This window comes from Hydra viridissima, unplaced genomic scaffold (genome assembly GCF_058129835.1).
Source record: "Hydra viridissima isolate aposymbiotic clone 2 unplaced genomic scaffold, HvirCarnegie_v1 scaffold_14, whole genome shotgun sequence".
NCBI lineage: Eukaryota > Metazoa > Cnidaria > Hydrozoa > Anthoathecata > Hydridae > Hydra > Hydra viridissima.
In genome coordinates this window covers 4,493,317-4,514,770 of record NW_028324313.1, presented here as the reverse complement: position 1 = coordinate 4,514,770, position 21,454 = coordinate 4,493,317, and the positions used below count along the sequence as shown (strand labels likewise).

Sequence of the window (21,454 nt, the reverse complement as noted above, 5' to 3'; positions counted from 1 at the left end):
ATTATGAACCCTTAGAATAACACGTTATGTATAATACACACAAAAACGTTCTGCGATTTTGTTGTAAGCTTTGTGTTTTCAGAGGCGGTGCCGTTTGGAATTCATTAAATACGTACCGTGAGAACATATATATTCTATGAAGTCAATTTTAAATAAGCTGTTTTTTGATGGGTTTTTTTATATAAATTTATGCAGTAAAGTGATAAGTATTAAAATGAAATAAGAAAATTGGTAATAGATTTGTATAATATATATATATATATATATATATATATATATATATATATATATATATATATATATATATATATATATATATATATATATATATAAAAGTACTAATAATAGTAGCTTGATTTTGACTACTTTAAATGTCTACTTTATAAATGCATACATACATACATACATACACACATACATACATACATACATACATACATACATACATACATACATACATACATACATACATACATACATACATACATACATACATACATACATACATACATATATGTTATATATATGTGTATATGTATACACATATTATATTATAAATATGTATAAACTACATTTTATATTGTTACAGATTAAAATAGTATGGCTGATGAACCAGAGTTAAAGCCAATTGATAACGAAGAGCCTGAGGAAACCCCTGGGTATAAACCACCTGCAAAAAAGAGCTTAGATGAAATAAAATGTATGGATCAAGATGATGAGTCTCTTGTAAAATATAAAGAAACCTTACTTAAAGGAGTTGACCCAAATGCAGGTGAAAACTTGTGATCTAATTCTAAAAATCTTTTTTTGTGTATATAATTTACATAATGTAAAAAAATGTAATTAACTCTTAAATTTAAGGAATACGGTTACCAAATTAACCATATTTGTTATGTTTTAGTTTTTACTATTACAAACTTAAACATAGAATAGTTTATACTGTGTTAGAGGGAATGTTTGGAAGGAAAATTTTTGAATTTGTGTTCTGGTATTTTTCCTACCAGATATTTACCATGTTCAAATAGGCCAATTAAGACTGATAAAGGTTTTATTAAAAAAAAATTGTTGCAAAACAATTTTAAAGATTAAATTTGTTAATTTTAACAATAAATTAACTTTAAAATCATTTTGGTTTTCTTTTAAAGCTACAATTTAATTTCTGTAAGTTCTTAAAGATGTAAATTTTCTTTTTACTATTTGCAATTTGCTGTTGAAGTATAAAGGAAACAATCTATTATAGATATTTTTGTTTGCATTTAGTTTCAAACTCTCACTTCAGTTGAATTAAAAATACTTCTTTTTATGTTTGTGGTTGAGCTGTTAGTAAATAACCAAATAATTGGTTAAAATTTTTACTGATGTTACTTGAAAAAACAAAAAAGTTGTAGTATTCCATAACTCACATAAATTTAATGACTTGGTGTTAGAACTTGGGTTGTATGTAGTTTCATGTCCACTTTACTGTTTTGAGTTTGCAAATTCTTTAAATGGTTAAAAAAAATTTTAAATGAAGGTCTCTAAATAAATAAACCAGGTTGTTTTTTTGACAATAAAAGTATGAAGTTTTATAAGTATAGAGTTTTGTTGTTGCCTAGTGCATGACCAATTTGTTGAAGCAAAATGTCTAAAACATAATTTAATAAAATACTTTTTTGTATTTTAATGAATAGTATTTTGTTTTCATGAAAAATGACTAAATTTTTTTCTAAAAAACCTAATTTTTGATAAGTATTTAGATAAATAACATAGTGTCAATATGGTAAGCTTTGTTTTTAAAAGATAATTTGGCCTGAAAATCGTTTTCTTTATCAAACAGTTAAATGGAATTTAAAGTTGTTTCAAAAATCAACAAGTATTGGTGCTTACACTTGCAGTTAAATAATAATCTGCAATATATTTGACTTGTGCCCAATGCACAACTCTATGATAACTATCTAAATATTAGCTGCTATAATGAATCTTTTACTAGTTTAGTGAGTTATCTCATTAAAGTTTGTTTTTTGACATGAGTTGTTATATCAAATCTTTGGATACCCATAACTTTGAGAAGCCTGAGTTCTGAGTATTTTATGCTTTGTTTTGTGTTTGTCCAGATGTTCCACACTGATAGCTTTGTTGAATGCCTGAATAATTTTTCTATATAGTTGTTTAAAATATTTGTAGCCCCAAAAGATGACCCTCGTCATGTTGTAGTTCAAAAGATGGCATTTCTTTGTGAAGGAAGGCCTAATTTTGAGTTTGATTTAACAGGTTAGTTTCTTATCTATACTTTCATCATTATTTTTTTATCAAGCTGTATTTATATTACTTTGATTTCAATAAACTTTTTATAAATTATTTTTAGACTTTTTATCTCCATTCTAAAAACATTTAAAATGTTGAAGCTGACAGATAAATTAGATATTTCTATAATTTATTAACATACTGTTGCTGTCATGAAATTTTTAATATGATTTTCAATATATTTTTACATTTAAATAACTACTATATAAACAAATTGATAAAACAAAAGTAATATATGAGCTAGTTACTTGTCATGGTTAACTCCATAAAACAAGAAATGGAGATATTGGTTGAACATGATGAAATTCAGCAACCTTTCATTGTTAATTACTCAAAAACTACTTAACAAATTTTTCTTTTTTTTTTTTTTTTTTTGCAAAGGAATTTAATGTGTTGTTGTTTGATTGTATTGGTGTTAAGTATTGCTTATCATTGTTATTGGATTAAAATGAATAAACAAATATTGAATTGAGAAAAATTTTAGGAAGTTTTTCTTCAAAATCCTTTTTCGTCACAAGTTAACATTTCAAATTTGACTGGTGTTGCTCGATCTTCAATTCAAAAGTGTTAAGTAGTTTTTGAGTAACTAATGATCAAAGGGTGCTTTTTGTAATTGTGTTTAACCAATAAGTGATAAGATAATATAAATCAATTTTTAAAATTCCCTCCAAAGTATGAATTTATTTTTGTTGTTTAGTGTTAGTAATTGCTATTATTAGAGGAATTTACTGTATAGATACAATCATTAAAAACTCCAGTGCTTTGACACTCAAATTTTAAAAAATTTGAAAAATATGACTTAGTGTCTGAATTTTTAAAATTTTGTTTAACAGATATGACTTTTATTTCAGGGGATATCAGTAAACTTAAAGATGTAGTACTAGTTGTGAAGGAAGGAGTGGAATTCAAAATAAAGATAGTGTTTAAGGTTTGAGGAATATAATTAATAAAAAACAGTTAAAAACTTGTAATATTCTTTAGAATACAAAAGTTTGTAAATTTTTAATTTTCTTTTTTTTCTTTGATAACTTTTTTTTTTCTCTTTATCTGATTAAACAGAAACATTTACACTGCATCATAAATCATATTTTTTATAAAAAATTATAAAGCTACTGTGAAAAAGTATGGGAACAACTTGTTTTCATATTAGTTGGTTTGTAAGTGTAATTAAAACATCAAATATAAAGGTTTTCCTTAAATTTTAGGATTTTCTACTAAAGTTCTTTAATTGATGTGTTGTTAAAAGTTTGATATAATATTTTTAAAGGGTAATCTATAGGGTGCAAGTTAAAGGTTGTTTTTTGTTTGTTTGTTTGTTTTTTCTTGTTTTTTTTGTTTTTTTTTTGTTTAAAAAAAACACAAACACAAACACCCTCTGAATCTCTTACAAATACTAAAAATAAAGTGTTTTTCATCAACAGACCAAAGAAAATGTAATATGAAGAGAATGTGAATATTTACAAAAACTAGAACTTTTTAATGTTTCAAAGATGTATAAACAAACTTGTAAAAAATAAGTTCTCCTAAATTTTTATTCTATTTTATTTTTATATCACTATTCAATGGGCTGTAACAGTTTTTTAAGATTTCATTAAGTTTGTTGATGATTTTTTTGACATTGAGTAGAACAAGCTTAGTTAATTTTCTAACCAATCTGTCTGCTTTAAAAATAATATTCTTGTATAATTCTTATTGCAGAAACTATCCTTATCATCTACCGAAATATTTTACACTATGCAGTAGTTGTTTTGTTGTATTGACACTGAAAAAAAACACTTCTGTATTCAAAGTTACTGTGTTTTAATCAAATTTCAGTAAAACAAATTTGATTATTGATGTATGAAACAATAATGCACAACTGACTTTGATACATCAAACATTAACAATATTTTGCTATTGTAAGACTTGTTTTACTATAAGGCTTATAATCACCTATAATTAAATCTCTTTTGAAGTTGAAGTTTTGTATCATTATTTTAATATGTGGTTTATTATGAAAATTTCTTCAGTTAATAGCTTAAATAATTGTTTGTACCAGAAAAGTTAATTCTTTAACACTTCCCAATTAATTAAAGAAAATGCTTTTTAAAATACTTAATGATTTTAGGTTCAACATGATATTGTATCTGGTCTTCGTTATCACCATACTGTTTCTCGGAAATCAATACCTGGTAAATTATTTAAATTTGCTTTGTTAATGGTATACAACATATATTAGTTTTAATTTGTTTTATTAAATATCAGATTTAAAGAAAGTTTGTTAAATACAAATAAAAATTTTGTGTTCAATCTTTTATTTAACTAATGAAAGATATTTCTTTTTGCTTTTTACAATTTTTCCTTCTGCATTAGTTGATAAGCAGTCTTATATGGTTGGAAGCTATTGTCCTAAGTCTGAAGCCTATGAATTCACATGTCCAATTGATGAAGCGCCTAAAGGGATGTTAGCAAGAGGCCATTATAACATCAAAAGCAAGTTTATAGATGATGATAAAACCGTACATTTAGCATGGGAATGGTCCATGGATATAAGGAAAGATTGGGCATAAAGTATATAATAATTTAAAAGTGGATTTTTGTGTTTTTTTTTATAATTGTGACTTCTGTGTTAGTATTAACTTGAGTTTTTAGTTTCAATCCTCCTTTCCTCCCTTTCTAATTATTTTTTACAAATACTTATGTATTGAAAACTAAAACATAAGCTAATTATTTTTTGGTATTTTTAAGTAAATTTTTTTACATCCAACACTCCATTTAATCACTGGATTTTAGTTATAAAAGTGCTTTTAACGATTAGTTACATGATTGGATAATTGGAAATGTGTTTTTTATTATTATTATTATTTTTTAGCAGTTATCAAATTTCTTTTAAGAAAGTTCTTTTTCCAACTAAAATCCATTTTATTATTGTTAATGATAATAATTTTCGATATAAAATTGTTTTAATATTTCACCCCTTGAACCGTTTCAGAAACTAATTACTGAGTTTTGCGCTAAAACAATAAGTTAAAAATACGTACAAACCTTTTTTTGTTTAGTTTTGTAAGAATATAAACAGCAGAGTAAATTCTGACAAAAGGAGATTGGACCGTAGACTTGTTGAGTTTATCAGAGAAATGGTTGATAATTATGGTGTCCATTATTATTAAGTATAAAATCAATATTTTAATGCTTCTATCTTAATATTCGTTTTAATATTCTTTCTACCATTTTTTTTTTAATTGAAAGTTTCTATATGTAATGTTTCATAAAAAACTAAATTTCATTGGTGAATATTAGATACTTCGTTTCTTTGTGTTGCTGCACATGTTTGCTAGTGTAAACTCAGAAATGTAACATTTTGTATACAGTGGTTCGTGAAAATAAAAAAACTTGCACTAATAATTCTTCACATTATCACGATTATGCAATACGATTGGTTGGCAGTAATCTATATTAAGGCTAGACTTTTACGGCCTAATCTAGATAAAACTTATACAATGAAGACATTTTTTGATATGTTTGCAGTAAATTACATACAAAATAAATTCAGATAATTGGAAATACACAGCTATGTAATAGTTATTGTAAATCTTAAGTGAAATGAATCTATAAAACTAATAATAAAAGTTATCTTCATTAGACCTATTGTTTATAGGTTTGCTTATCACAACTTTATGTGAAATTTAAGAACATGCTCTAAGACCTTGCAACACATTCCCAGAAATATTTTTTTTTTTATTTATCCTCAGAAAAAATTTCCTCGTTCAAAAAACAACTAATCAACGGGGGCTTGATAAATCACTTATTTTAGGTGAGTGCCCAGGTATTGTTGTTCAAGATAGATAAAAAAGAGGCATGGGGCATACTCAAATCTCTAGTATGTTAATTAGGCTCAGTTTTTTGAACTTTTTTCTGAAAAAAGATTTCCTGTATTATAAATGTATGAACTTTTGCCTAAAAGCAATAAGATAAGCCCTGATTTTTGATTTTCCAGAACAATGTAGAACTTTCCAGAACAATTGAAAGCTAAATATATATCTTATATCTTTTTAACTGTTTTTATAAACCGTTGTTAAACAAAGTGAAGCTATTTTCTGTTGCTTAAAACAGTAGTATGTAATGTTGCACACGAATTGATACTCTTGCGCAAAAGAACGATTTTACTAGCCTTGCACAGAAAAAGAGGAAATGTGTTTTTAGAACAATCACCAATAGAAGAAAAATGCAGAATGCCATTCCAGCTTCAAGTTGTTGGGTAATATCACTTTCTTTAAGCGTAGCGAAAGCGCGCGTAGCGAAAATTTCTAAAGAAATTACGATGCTATAAAAGAATAAATTGGGTTTTACACATGTTTCATGTGTTGTTTTACAAACAAAGCTTAACAAAGTGTTGAAAATTTAATTAGAATGTGTAAAGATAGGAAAATATAATGCTCTGACTGAACCTTTTGATATTTCAAGTTAATGATCAGTAGTTATCCACTAAAGACAAAATATTTTGCCATCAACAAGTGAAAAGCAAAGGCGAAGTGGTGTACTTAACAGGTAATGTTGCAAATGAGGAAACAATTTACTCTTTAAAGAGAGAAAAAAACTGATTTCAAACAATGCTACTAAAATCTGCAACCCTTCGTCACATGATGGCATCAGTGTTTCGACTCAATGTCCAGCAGCAATTTAAAAGTCAACATTCAGAAAGGCTGCTATATTTTACAAATGAAATACTGGTCTTTAAATTTTGATGACAAGCAGATTAAGGATAGGGAATGTAAGATTGTGGTACTTAAGAACGCGAGAACCGAAATGAAGTTAGACGCTTTGCGTTTAAAAGATTTCAAGGCTAAAACAATTGCTGTAGGAATTGTAAAAGTTCTTGATGAATACAGCTTGTACACTTCAAATAAGAAGACAATTGCTGATGCAGCCAGTATTAATACTGGGAAAAAGAATGGAGTAATTGTCCAACTGCACAGAATTTTTTTGGCAAATGATATCAACAAGCTGCAATTTATAAGTTGTAAGCACTAAGTTAAGGGCAGAACTCTCCGTTTAGGGACGGATGAAAAACTTGCTGGTAACACCAAGTCGCCGAACATCAAGTATCCATTTGTGCCTGAACTTTTGAAGAAGTTTGAGGAACTAAAAGCAGAGTTTGTAAATGGACCATTTCAAACCATTCTTTCATTTAGTCTCATACCTACAACAAGGACAGGTTTGGAGGTCTGCAGATTTCGTATGGCTAGACAGAATATTGGTTTATTGATAAGATGTACAAAGAAAATGACTTCAAGAACATGTCAGAATAATTGCACCGATATGAAAAAGTATTGCAGTTATTGAAGGATCACTGGAAGCAGGAATCATCTGTAATTGAGATACCAAGAAGTAATTAATGTGCTAAACCGTAATGTTGATACTGGTTTCAAATAAGGATGACTGGTAAAGAATAAGAGTAATGGAGGTTAGCACAACCCCGCCCCAATCTCTAATTAACTAAAAATACCTTTCCTAAAATCATAAAAATTTTTTCAACTATTCTTTTAAAATTGATCATTTGCAGTTCTAAAAATACAACTAAAAATTTTTTAAACAAAAAAAAGTACGCTATTCTGTATTTTTTAAATGTAAGAACTCCTAGGAGGATGTGCATGCAAACGACATTATTTTATGCAGAAGTGCATGCAGACGTCATCGTCTGCATCACTTCTGCATAAAATAATGTCAAAAAATAATGTCATGCACACCCTGCAAAATTTCCAATCAATCAAAAAAAAAAAAATTCATTTGTGGAAAAAGTTTTGTCCGCACACCAACCATCACCAAAAATTTTTCTAGATTATTCTAGAGACAAATCAAGAATAATCTTATTCAAGTGTTATGCCTGCAAGGCGTTTAAAGGCTCTTGCACAACATGCATCCATTTCTTGACGTCCGTAAACATATTCCCCCTCTTACTTAATTTCGTCCAACTTTACGAAGAAATTCGAAACCAAATTGAGGTATTGTCATAAGGGCCCTCTTTTGGTACACACGTTTTAAAATCAAAATCTCCTTAAGCATCTTCAATAAAAAATAAATATATAAACGGTAAACCTCACCAATTGAGAAAATGGTTAATGATGATGAATCAGGTATTTAATGTTGTTAAAAAATCTTTAACTTAACAGGTTCCATTACTGTTTACTGGTTTGCATTACTATATACAATATGTGTGTGTGTGTGTGTGTGTGTGTGTGTGTATATATCTGTGTGCTTTTTTTTCTTGTTTATAACTGAGTTAAATTGTAGTATTCATATTTATAGAAAATTTTCAAAATAGTTGAAGGAAAATTTCTAAAAGTTCTAAAATGTATAAAAGTTCTAATAAAGTAGTATATTCTCTGAGGGTATCAGTATTTATATATGTTTTTTAAATTAAAGCCTCAAGTAGCATAAAAGTTATTTATATTTTTAGGAGAACAAATGGTTCCTGGATATGTTGTGTCAGAAGTTGTGCAGAAATTCATTATTTATTTTTACAAACAAATTTGTGATAGAGTATGAAAATTTTTTAAAATAAAAATATTAGCTAATACTTTGTTAATTTATAAGTGGCAGTAACACTTATACTATTTTAATGTTAGCTTTTTCGTTGTAATTTAGAGTTTACCAAAACTTTGTTCATAAAATAATAAACCCTTGTGAAAATTTTATGTATTGTTAAAGCAAAAGTTTTCTTGAAATTAAAGGCTCTTTAAGCTTAGAGTTTATCCACTAACCATCTATTTGCTTTTTAATAAAAAGGATGATTTAAAAAGAATGCTCTCAGATATAAAAATTGTATTAAAGCCATTCTACAAAACAGTAGTATCTTCCATATATAAAGAAATTAGTGCATTTTTTAAGATTTCAAAAATGTTTGCAGGGTAATTTACAATGTATAAACTACTTACTAGTGCTGTTTTATGATGTAAAAAGTCATTTTTCATGGTAGTGGGTTGAAAAGATCTGTTTGAACTTCTTAGTTGATCAAGCGAGTCAAGAGTGAAGTTTCTTGGAATTCAGTGCAATCAATCAGGAAAATGGCTAAAGAGCTGTCTGTCAATGAGCACAAAATTACACTATCAGAAATGTGGTCAGGAAGGATCTTGAAGCAAAGTCAAGAACCAGGATTAAAAAACTCTTATTTTCCCCAAGTGTCAAAAAAAAAAAAAAAAAAAAAAAAAAAGGATTTAAAAGATCAAAGAAACTTCTGAGTATCCTGAAGAACAAACTAACAATCATCCTCTTCTCAGTTATGATTTTTGTGTTGATTTTTTCTGATGATCTCAAAATGACTCCAATCTTTATCAAATTTAGTCAGAAAATTGACACCAATGAGTACATTGGAAACCTGGAGAACCATGTCAAACCCTAGATTGATGCCCACTACTCTCTAAATGACAATGCTGTGTTCCAGTGGGAAAGAGCACCTCCATGTACATCCCAGAAAACCCAGAGGTGGCTCCAGGAGAACTTGCCAAAACACTGGTCAGAAGAGTTATGGCCCCCTGGATCTCTAGATTTGAAGCCTTTTGATTATTCAATCTGGTTATATCTGGAGTCAAGGGCTTGTCAAGATCCCTACAACAGTGTCAATTTTCTGAAGACTGCTATCAAGAAGGATTAGAACAAGATGTCCAAGGATTGTATCCAAACTACCTGTTCCAGGTTCAGGAGTCAACTTGAAGTTGTGATTGATGCTGAAGGAGGACATAATGAATAAAAATGTGGCAAATATAATTCTAAACACTTTTTAGAAAATAAATTTTGTTTGGCATTTTTAAAATTGTGGTGCATAACTTTTATAAAAAGTTTCACTAAATTGGAAGACATCTGAAGGATTTTTTCATTAAATGCACACTATGAGCATGGATGGCAGACTAAATACATTTTTGGCACTGTAAAAACTTAGCAAATTCGGTCAACAAGGTTCTTCCTTCAAGAAAGGTCTTCTCAGGTCTTTTAATGATAAGATAAATCTTAGAATTGATTGAGAGACTGGCTATCTGAAAGCATTTTTAGACATTGTAAAGTTTGACACCAATTGTAATGCTGGATCACCACCATCAAAGAGACTTTTAATCCAAAAAATGTTGCAAAAAATATTGGAGCCAAACAATATCTGCTAGTGGCTTTTTCAGAGGATCTTTTAGAAATTTTTGAAAATGTCAGTGACTTGTCTGTTGTCTTATTCTATGTCTGTTCACTTATTCATGCAAGTTCAGTAAAATTTGTCATTTCTTGCAACATTAAAGTTGTAAATATCATCTGTAGACTTCAAAATCATGCCAGCTCATTTCCTTTTTAGTGTGGTAAATTAATTATACAAGACAGTAAAAGAGCTTAGGCTCAAGGTGCAAAGTGGCATGTATTTCCTCATATTTAGGAGGAACTGTATCATGGAGGTCTCTTTGCAGCTAAAAAGTGCTACAAACTAATGGTCTGCGTATTGTTTCATTTCAATATTGTTTTCATTCCGATAGGATATCGTAAAAAAATATCATTGGAATGACAAGAGTTTCCGTATATACCGAGATTTAAATAAACTACAATACTGGTAAAAAATTTTATAACAATATTACATCATATTCATTCTAATGACACTTTTTTTTTCTAATATCATAATGGTATGATAACAATATAGAAATGAAATGATATGCAGACCCTTACTACAAACTGCTTAGCAATCTGAACTTTCTTCAATATTTTGCTAAAAAACATTCTGTCTTACAAGTGTTTGGTTTATTTCAAACTTTCTAAAAGTTTAATGCTTTGGAAAAAACACAAGATAATCAATTCAAGACCTCATATGACTATGCTAATAAGCACTGTAACACCAAAAGTGCAAACTTCCACATCAGTTTATTGATTTGAAACATGAATCTCTTAGTAAGTTCAGTGAGCAAAGCATTGAAGCTATCCATTATCATTTCAAACTTTTTATTTGTCACTGACTATAACAGCAAGCATATTTGAAAAGAATATTATAAGTACTCATAAAGGAATTTTTTTCTTTTAAATTCTAGAATCTTTTGTTAGAAAGAATAAATATTTAAAGAATTTAGAACTTTTGTGTTTTTTTTCTTATATATAAAGAATATGTTATTGGATGCTCTCATTTTGCTTATATGTGTAAAATTAAACTTAAAATTATTTTCACAAATGACATAGCCTAATTTAAGTTTTTATATATTTGAAGTCTGGAGGCATTGTACTTTCACCTCATTGGTGGCTTACAAAAGTAGTTTCACAAGTTTAACTCTCTTCTCCAGACATATGTAATCTTGGAAAAGCCTCTATGAATAAAATTTTACAGCATTCCTAAGAACTTTTTATAAGTTTTTATATTTTTAATGTGTAATGAACTTTTCTTAATTTAGAATGTTTATGAAATACAACAGATTTATGATGAAGGGTATGTAATGTTGGCAAGTATGGGATTTTTAACTGAATATAACTATAGTAGATTTGTAAATGCTTGGTGAATTCAGCGATATTAAGGGTAATGTTTGCTCACAGTGAGCAAAACTTTTACATGATTTCAGGTATACAATATATTTTGTATACCTGAAAACCTTCATATAAATGTTCAAACTAGTTCTTGTTGTCTTGCCTTATTAAAGAAGTGCTGCATTTATATTATCTCTCAATGAAGTTTAATCTGGGTTTTTTTTGATATATTCATGATTATTCCTAGAAAATTAGATATTAAATTTCAAGAAAATACTTTTTGAAAAACAATCTTTTTTTAACTTCTATTTGCATGCTTTGCTTAACTTCTATATGTTTTCTTATGTAATGCTCTTATGTAATCTTCTTGTAATGTTTACTTGATTACCCAGATTTCTCTAGCATAATATCTACTTGAAGTAATATGTTAAAAGCAATCCAATAGGTTTGCCATAAAAATGTGTGAGTTTTAATTATTTTGATAACTTATTTAATTGTTCTGCAAATTAAATATTATCTATCATTTTGTTAATATATTTTTTAAGCTCTCGTGTTGTTTACATACACTTTAAATCACCAAATATAAATAATATTGGTGCATTTCATATTTTTGAACAGTATTAAATGCTGGACACAATATGTATGTAGGATATGATGATAAATTTAGTACATATTGTGTTTGCAATCCAAAAGTTTGTGTTAGTTCCTTAAGTTAGGGTTCTTGGAGTCTGAATTTTGATTTAAAAAAAACTGTAAAGTTTATGTAAAGGCTAATCACACTGTTTAGTTATTTATTCCAACTTATATTTTAGGTTGTTTCAAACCAATTCTAGTAGAGTATGCAAAACTATAGAATTTATTCCAATTCCAGGCGCTGTATATTTGTAGATCTTGTTACAAAAATCATTAAATTTGAATTCCTAAAGTTTTTAAACTCTAGCATCAGTTATGTTCTAATTGGAAACCATTGTAAATCTTAATATATTGCTTAAATATACTGCTACAATTTTCATGAACCATTCCTTAATATCGCTAAAAACTTGAAATAAAGTAACCATAATTATCAGTTCTATAAAAAATCTTAAAGTTATCAATCAAAAGGTTTCATTTGTTTGTAACTCTTGTTTTTGATTTTGTTTTCAACTCTAAAAGCATGTAAGTTATTTTTTTAACTTTCTATTTTATGTGCAGATTCAATAAGTTAACTGAGCAGTATTTTATGAAATGTGCCTGGCCTGAAGCTGAAGATATTTCGCCACTTGTTGATGGAGGTAGTTTTTTTATCATTTCATACCTGCTTGTTAATGTTTAAGATAAAATTAAAAAACTGCATTGGCTAATTTTAAATGTTCTTTAATTTTAGATAAACTATTCTTGACGTTGTATAAAGAGTTGTACTACAGGCATATCTATTCCAAGTTGAAGGTTATATATATATATATATGTATGTATGTATGTATGTATGTATGTATGTATGTATGTATGTATGTATGTATTTATGTATGTATGTATGTATGTATGTATGTATGTATTACATTTTTATAACAAGTTTAAAGCTTTTTTTATGATTTTTATTTTCTTTTATTTTTAGTCTTGAAAAATTATTGCAATTTTTAGATTTTAAAACTTAAAATAGATTGAGTCTAAATAAATCATTGAAGATGGTTAGCATATTGACGTTTCCAAGATAATGTAGAAGACTTTGAGCTTCATCTTTAGAATTAATGGTCAACATAAAGTAGTGTTCAATTTAAAACTGATTTGCTTCAATAAAATACAAAAACTATATGGAAGGCTTAGGATTAGCTGATATTAACACAGCTGCTTAATCTGTTAATACTGCAAAATAGATGTCAACACAGCTGATTAATCTGTTAATACTGCCAAATAAATGTAGTAACTGAATTCCTAATGGGAAGCTTACATTATTTGAATACCTGGTGGATTGACCTATGGCCAGATATAATGGTTATTTAATACAAATATACTTAATATATTGAAAGAAAAGCAAGAAGTGGAAAAAAGAAAAGGTTTAAAGATAAATATAAAACAAAATCAATCATTTGCTCCATAAAATCAATCCATGTCAGTTGTAGAGAGATCTTGGGAGAAAATTTAAATGCAACTTTGATAAAAAAAAAGTACTTAAATCTGAAGAATATAAAGTATATCATAAAAAGAAAACTCCAGAGCGATTCATTGATGGAGAATATTTTTAAATATAAAAGGAATCCTATAGAAAAGCAAGAAATTAACTTCAGATGAAGATTTTAAGAAAAAGTGGTCAGCAGCTACAAAAACAAGATCCAGGAGATGATATCAAGTACTCAGAAAAATATTCAGTTTCTATCTAAGTGTCCAATTAAAAATGTAAAAAAATTTTGAAAAATTAATGGTAAAAATGTGCTGACTTTCATTATGTTCAACCAATGACTAGAATTAGTTATTATTTCACAGTGTTCTACTTGTAATTTTAACTTAATTTTAACTTTCAAAATTTTTTTAAAAAAGAGCTTTTAAAACTTTAGATTTTAAACTCAGGCTCTTTAAATTCTCACAGCTTGAAAACTGTTTTTTAAGTTTAAAAAATAATCATTTGTTAATATATGCTAAATGTCTTTCATTTTAGGATCTAATTGAACAAAGTATGTTCTAGATTTTTGCTTTTGAATATTTTTAGCCTACAATGGAACATCGATATGCATCATATTATAATTATTGTGAGCTGTTTAACTACATACTAGGTGAGTAAAGCTTTCACAATAGTGTTTTATTATAAAAGTAAGATGATTCTGATATTATTAGTTTTGATGTGTTAATTTCTTATTTGTAGTCTTTTCTTGTACTTTTTTAAAGTGTTTTTATAGTTTATTTAATTTTTTCTATGCAAAATCCCTTTAAAATGATTGATCTAATTGAAATTGTTAAAAATTTTAAACTGAAAATGTCCTTATTGCCTATTTAGATGAATCTGCACCTTCTACACTTGTTCTTCCTAATCAATGGATGTGGGACATAATTGATGAGTTCATTTACCAGTTTCAAGCTTTTTGTCAGTTTCGAGCTAAAATTATGAACAAAAGTGAAGATGAAATGATTTCTTTAAAAGAAAATGTCTATAAAGTATGGAATGTCCACAGTGTCCTTAATGTACTTTATTGTCTTGTTGAAACATCACGAATTAATGAACAGCTAGAAGTTTTTGGAAATGATGAAGACCCTGATACAGTTGCTGGAGAGTATGGAAAATTACCATTGTATAAAATGCTTGGATATTTCAGTTTAATTGGATTGTTGCGTTTGCACTCATTACTTGGGGACTATTATCAAGCAATAAAAGTTTTAGGCAATGTTGACCTAAATAAAAAGGTAAACTTTTTACTATCTTTTTGCTAAATTAGTTTCAATTATAAAAATGTTTACTGGTTGCATTATCTTTGAATTATGGCATTAAAATCAACCAAAAAAAAGTTGTATGGCATTCTACTTAACCTGTTTTTTCCAATTTGCTTTTCATCAATTAAGTTTTAATAGTTTTTTAAATTGTCCAATAGAATTAGAGGTTTGTCTGGCTAAAGAATGTTTGTGCTTTTCAAAAACTTGGCTTGCAAACAAAAAACAATTTTATTTAAATGTATTGAGGATTGTAGTTAAATAATGTACTACTTACCAAAGCAGATATATATTGTTCAATAGCTGAAATATTGTCATCAGTTATGACCAGTTTTCATATCTAATTCATGCAATAATTGTTACTTGCCTTGGCACTAATTTACCATAGCCTGAGCTCCACATTTATGAGAAATGTGCACACACAAATTGAATACATTCCAGCTGCACCAGCTTTTGTACTATAATTTGGTCTTAACGAATTAAAGCCTAAAAATCTCACTTCTACTTGTTAAATCTGATTTTTTAAAATGATGTTTAAAAACATTTTCCAAGTTTCATTTGAAGTTTCATTTCTTTAAAGTCAACCATTAAAACTGTATCTCTTTTCCATAAAAATGGTTTGATATTTGGCCAATAGCATTTGCAAATAATTATTGGTTAAAAATTTTCATAACAGGTAAGTTTTAACATTTTCTAACCAATTTCTTTTTAATCTTTTTTTCCTACTAGTTTTTAAAGTTAAAACATTTAACAGCAAAAAACTTAGTAAAACTCTAAAGCTTAAACAGTTTTTTAATAAACATGAAATCTTAGGACCGCTAAACCGAAGCATCAAAACTAAAGCAAGCATCAAAACTTAGGCTGCTATAAGCTACCTAACATATATAATGGTATATATATAATGGTTATAGATACCCTGGCTAAGAGGATTAAATTTGTTTTCAAATAAGTTATTTTTTAGTTTTCAGTTATTGAAAAAAGATTTTAATGAAATAATAAAGTAATAGGATTAGTGATCTATTATAAAATATATATAATATAATGTTCTTTTCAGAAATGTGAAAGTTCAAAATTGATTGAGATTGATTTGATTGACCAAACAATCAAATCAATCTTAATCAAATTTGGGTCCTTTTTAAGTGTCATTATTTTTAATGAATATAAAAGTTGAGTTTTTTAATTTTAACTATTCTTTTTTCCTTTTTTTTTTTTTTTTTTTTTAATCATTTTTAGCAAAAACAATCACTGGTTTTGCTCATCTTTCTCATAGCTTAACCAGTAAACATTTTTGCAAGAAAAAAATGTTTTAAATTTTCGATTGAGTTCTTTTACTATAAAAACTCAGTTGTATGTTAACACAACAAAACTTCCTTCATAGTTCTAAAATCAAGTTACCAAATTTAGGGTCAAAGTTTAGGGTTTGTTTTAGGGTTTGTTTTAGGGTTTGTTTTAAATAAGAGAAATAATTATCTCTCCCTTGCTTTCTAATCCTATCTCTGTACTGTTCTTTAATTATTTAATTATAAATGCAAATTGTGATTGTGCTTACAGGCAAAATAAGTATTTTTCCTTCATATAAATGTCCCTATCTTTTGCAAGCTTTTTCTTGGTGTAAAGTATTTTGAAGTCAAAATAAGTTGTGTAAGAGAAAGTAGCTCTTGTGTGCTTTGGGACTTGTTCCTTTTGCCAAATATTTAAACTAAGGCTTGGTCTCGTTTGAATATAAAAATTAAAGGGTTTTACTTTCTTTTTTTTTTTTTTTTGCCTCTTTTATCACAGCTGTAGTTTGAAAAATGTAATTTAACTGTTAAAAAAAATTAATATTTTTGTTCAGGAATGGGAAAAACTGAAGTTATGAAAATAAATTTGGTTAGTACATAAATTGTTAAAACAATTTTCTATACCTTTAGGCTTAAACTAAATCTTAGATTATTTTAGGCTAAAACAATATCTTAGATTATTTTAGCTTGAAGAAAAGTTATTTTGATTTATTAACCTTTAAAGACCTTTGAAGAGTTTCATTTAATTGAAATGTCTGCTTTGTGCTTCACATGTGTGTGGGTTTCCAACTGAAGGTGTGTGTTTATATTTCTTAGAGCTTGTATTCTCGTGTGCCAGCATGTCAGGTGACTACTTATTATTATGTTGGCTTTGCATACATGATGATGCGACGTTATGAAGATGCTATTAGAAGTTTTGTCAGTGTTCTTTCTTATGTTCAACGAGCCAAACAAGTAATACAAACCAAGTCTTATCAGTTTGAACAAGTGAGTGATTATTCAACTTAAATGATTTTTGTAAACACTTAACCACACAATTTAAATGAAAAACAAATTGTGTTGGGTATTTGCAAATGATTTATTTAGATTGAGAATAAATTAAAAGCATCTTATTGATACATGATAAATACAAAATTGAGATTGCTTTGAAGTAATCATCAGGATGTAACACATCCTGATAAAGTATTTCAATTGTTATAAATTTGTTTTATACATTATGCTATTATTAAGTTGTATTAATTTTATAGATTAAAAAAAAAACAGAACAAATGTACACATTAGTGTGCATATGTCTGGTACTTTGTCCACAGGTATGTCCTACTTGTATGAAACAACTTTTTTTGTTTTTTTTTTATTTCTAAAATCTTTTATTTAATATTTTAAAAGTGACAACTATTGTTTATTAAGCTTTTTCTTTTAAAAAAGGAGTCTTAATTCAGCAAACAGCTTTAATTTTTACCTAGAAAATAGTTTATTTGTTTGTCTTAAGACTTTTTTTATTATCAAGTTGCTATGAAAAGTGATTATAAGTCTGGTCTTTGATATTCTACCAAATAGAGAATTGATGAAAGTATCAACCAATATCTTCGAGAAAAAATGCTCGATAAAATGTTGAAAATGCAGAAGGGTGATACATCTGTATTTGAGGAATGCTTTTCATATTCTTGTCCAAAATTTATCTCTCCAATACCTCCAAATTATGACACCCCCCCTGCCAATTCTCATCTTGTAAGTATTATACTTTTTTCAATTTTTTCAAACTTATTTATTTGTTAAGGTACATATTAACTACTTTATGACAACCTATTTGATTATTTATGAAGGTACGTGTTAGCTACTTTATGACATAGAATACTAGAATTTATTTTAGGATCCATTTAACTTGCAACTTAGAATGTTCATGGTTGAAGTACAGCAGCAAAGCATCATTCCTGTTATTAGAAGGTATTAAATGGAAGATTGGAGAATGGTAGATGTTTGTTAAACTTTTAAATTTATTTTTTTGCCCTTTTGTATAGTTATTTGAAGTTGTATACCACCATGTCAATACCAAAGCTTGCTTCTTTATCAGAATTGGTATGATTTATCTTTTTCTTTTTTTTTTTTTTTTTTTTTTTAAAAACTTTTTTCTTTTACTTTAATACTTAGAATTTTTTTAATTACTGATTTTGTTTTTTTTAATACTGATCATAGGATGAAGGTACATTGCAAACAGCTTTACTTTGTTTTAAGGTATAAATAGATGGGTTTTTTTTCAAAACACTGATTAAAACATACAATATAACAAACATATAATCTACAGTGAAATTGAGCTTTTACCTCCTTATATTCAACCTTTTGACATTCAAAAATCTATGCAACAACGGAAGTCATTTAAGTTATTGTAGATCTTATGCTATGAATCTCTAAGTATGATAAACTTTGTAAACTTGGTAAATTTTATGCTTCTAACCTTCACCGTTTCAAAGCATTTCCAAAAAGAAAACAAAAAAATTTGTGTCTTTTATTTTAAAATGTTCCTAGACTACTTTTTTGAAATCCAGCTTTAGAATGTTTTTAATTGAAAATTTTAGTTAATGTACTGTGGTGTGACCTTACTAAGTCCCATGCTTTAAGAAAGTCCTAATTTAAGAAATTACAAATTTCATATATAAAAAATAAACATTTAGAGAAAAAAATTCAATTATTTTAACTAAATATCTAGTTAAAATAACTAAGTTTCTTTCCCCAAATGTTTATTTTTATATACGAAATTTGTCGTATCTTAAATTAGGACTTTCTTAAAGCACGGGACTTTGTTAGCTCACACGGTATTTTATCTTTTAATTTCTCTTATGAATGAAAATAAAGTTTTTGACTTAGTTTGGTAATGATAAATTTTACCTATTTTCTTTTGTAAAGCATAAACAGCGTACTCTAGTTTGGATAAAAGGGAACGATGCTTTAAATGGCGAATTCCAATCCTCACCTGAAACAGATTTTTTTATTGGGAATGTGAGTATCTGTTTTTTATTTTAGCTTCTAATATATCTAGATTATCTAACCGCTTAATACTTTAGTTATTATTATTATGTTTTATTCATTTTACAGGATTTGCTTGCTCATAATTCACTATTGAATTTGATTCTAGGATATGATTCATATAGCAGATACAAAAGTGGCTCGACGATATGGCGATTTTTTTATTCGACAAATTCTGAAGATTGATGAGGTTTTTTTTTTTTAAATCTTTTATATGAAGAGTCCCTGCAGAAAGAACATGGGTAATCACCAAAAACTAAAACTGAAAAAATAGATTTTTAAAGTTTGAAGACTTGCTGTGAAAAAAGCTTCTTTATATTCCTAATAACTGCTAATATTCAAAATTATGTCCATTTCTATAACATAAATATTTTTATCTTTTATAATTTTGACAATAGGAATAAAACTAATGACTTCCCGAAGTTTTAAAAAAAGTGATTATCTTGTGACTATAGTCATTTATCCATTTTATATAGAAAATCCTTCACTTCTGCTTTAATCTACTGACTTTATGATATACACACAAAGAAATTCAAAAGCTTTGAGATTTTTTATGTTCTAAAATAAAATGCAAAAAAGTTAAGAGTTGAATTCTTCACCCTTATGAAGAAGGGATGGTGCCAATATGTGGCAACTAGTCAAAATTAATATGATTATAAACCATTTGGTGCAGATGGTGCTTCCTTTTCACAGTGGCTTAGACTTTTAAGTTGTTGGAAATTGCATCATCTTTGGATCAACCTTTTTCAGTTTTGTCAGGAATTCATCATAAATCAAGTATCACTGTTAACAATCTATGCTAAAAATAACGCTAAAATAACATTGATAACTGCCCCTTGTAAATCCTACTGTAAGGTGTGTAGACACCTGTAAAGACAACAAATAACTAGAAAACTTTTAAACAACTTTTTAAACTCTGAAAAATGATGTAAAAGTTAAAATTTTGTTAAGCAGTTACGGTGGTGTGGGAAATAAGTTAGTTGTTTTAACTAAATATCTAGTTCGTTAAAATAACTACTTTTTTCCCTCTAAATGTTTCTTTTATAAATACGAAATTTGTCATTTCTTAAATTAGAACTTTCTTAAAGCATAGGGCTTTGTTAGGTCACACCACGGTATTTTTAAATAAAACTGTTTTTGAAAATTTATCAAAGTGAACCATGGGATTGGAGCACTTGATCATTGACACAGATAAGCTGCAAAAAAGTTTCAAATCGCACTGGCACTCTCACCATCATTGTTGTGATAACTTCAAAAAAGTGCAAAAATTTAAAAATCTAAAAGCAAATGTTACACACAAACTAACAAGAAAATAAACGTTTTATTTGCAATAAAGAATTTGCTCATAACAAGGTAATGTTAAATGCCACTATGAAAACAAAACAATTTTTTTCAAGGGATTATCCATATTACTCAAATCACAAAAAAATAAATTGCTTTCTAATTTCTCAAATAATCGCATTTTCGAAAACATAAAATTCCGTCTTTGCAAGATCTTTTTGTTCTTGTCTTATTAATGCAACATTTACAAAGCCTAAATTTGTCTTTTTAGAGAAAAAAAAAATTTTAGAGACATCGTTATTTTAAAAGTAGATCTTCTTGGAGATCTAATAATTCCATTTCAAATTGAGATATTTCTTCCGGCATTCTTCAGTCAGTCTTTCAAATGTCCAAAAATTATTCCTCACATGGAGTGTAGTTAGTATTTCTCATATAATATGAATTAGAGAGTAAATGTTGAACCTTAAAAGTTGAAGAACTCAAAGATTTGTAAAGTATGACTATACCCGTGGACTCTTCATGCATTTAGATATTCTATTAAGACGATTCGTTAGGGTTTCAAATTTATTATTTTTTAAAATTTCATTTTCGTCTTGTTTTAGTTCACAAAAAGTATGTGGAAAAATCAACAGCATGCGTAAATTCGATTTGCTCCAATAAAAATGGTTCTAAAGTAAATGTTTGGTTCAGCAATAGTTAAAGAAAATGTACCTTGCCATGATTAAGAGAGAAAATTCGGAATA

At 27.6% G+C, this 21,454-nt stretch overlaps 2 protein-coding genes across 2 annotated transcripts; both read left to right on the top strand.

The window, feature by feature from the left end:
- The first annotated feature begins 559 nt into the window (after positions 1-559).
- LOC149878942 (rho GDP-dissociation inhibitor 1-like) lies at positions 560-4,897 on the top strand. The gene is made up of 5 exons (XM_090072082.1): positions 560-772; positions 2,164-2,250; positions 3,135-3,211; positions 4,391-4,454; positions 4,636-4,897. The coding sequence occupies exons 1-5, from the start codon at positions 601-603 to the stop codon at positions 4,830-4,832; spliced, it is 597 nt and encodes a 198-aa protein (XP_089928208.1). The 5' UTR covers positions 560-600; the 3' UTR covers positions 4,833-4,897.
- Positions 4,898-8,218: 3,321 nt separating this feature from the next.
- Positions 8,219-21,454, top strand: LOC145193058 (eukaryotic translation initiation factor 3 subunit L-like). Its single transcript, XM_090071209.1, has 16 exons — positions 8,219-8,396; positions 8,720-8,802; positions 11,667-11,701; positions 12,928-13,007; positions 13,100-13,161; positions 14,417-14,480; positions 14,702-15,105; positions 17,226-17,396; positions 17,657-17,719; positions 17,967-18,137; positions 18,280-18,353; positions 18,428-18,485; positions 18,603-18,641; positions 19,311-19,403; positions 19,540-19,620; positions 21,314-21,454. The coding sequence occupies exons 1-16, from the start codon at positions 8,375-8,377 to the stop codon at positions 21,350-21,352; spliced, it is 1,539 nt and encodes a 512-aa protein (XP_089927335.1). The 5' UTR covers positions 8,219-8,374; the 3' UTR covers positions 21,353-21,454.

Bases quoted from the DNA above. Each gene is read 5' to 3' on its own strand.
- LOC145193058 (XM_090071209.1), top strand. From the start codon at position 8,375: ATGGTTAATGATGATGAATCAG. The intron at 11,702-12,927 runs GTATGTAATGTT...TTTTATGTGCAG, and splicing joins CAACAGATTTATGATGAAGG to ATTCAATAAGTTAACTGAGC. The intron at 18,138-18,279 runs GTAAGTATTATA...AATTTATTTTAG, and splicing joins CCCCTGCCAATTCTCATCTT to GATCCATTTAACTTGCAACT.
- LOC149878942 (XM_090072082.1), top strand. From the start codon at position 601: ATGGCTGATGAACCAGAGTTAAAGCCAATTGATAACGAAGAGCCTGAG. The intron at 773-2,163 runs GTGAAAACTTGT...AAATATTTGTAG, and splicing joins AGGAGTTGACCCAAATGCAG to CCCCAAAAGATGACCCTCGT. The intron at 3,212-4,390 runs GTTTGAGGAATA...TAATGATTTTAG, and splicing joins AAATAAAGATAGTGTTTAAG to GTTCAACATGATATTGTATC.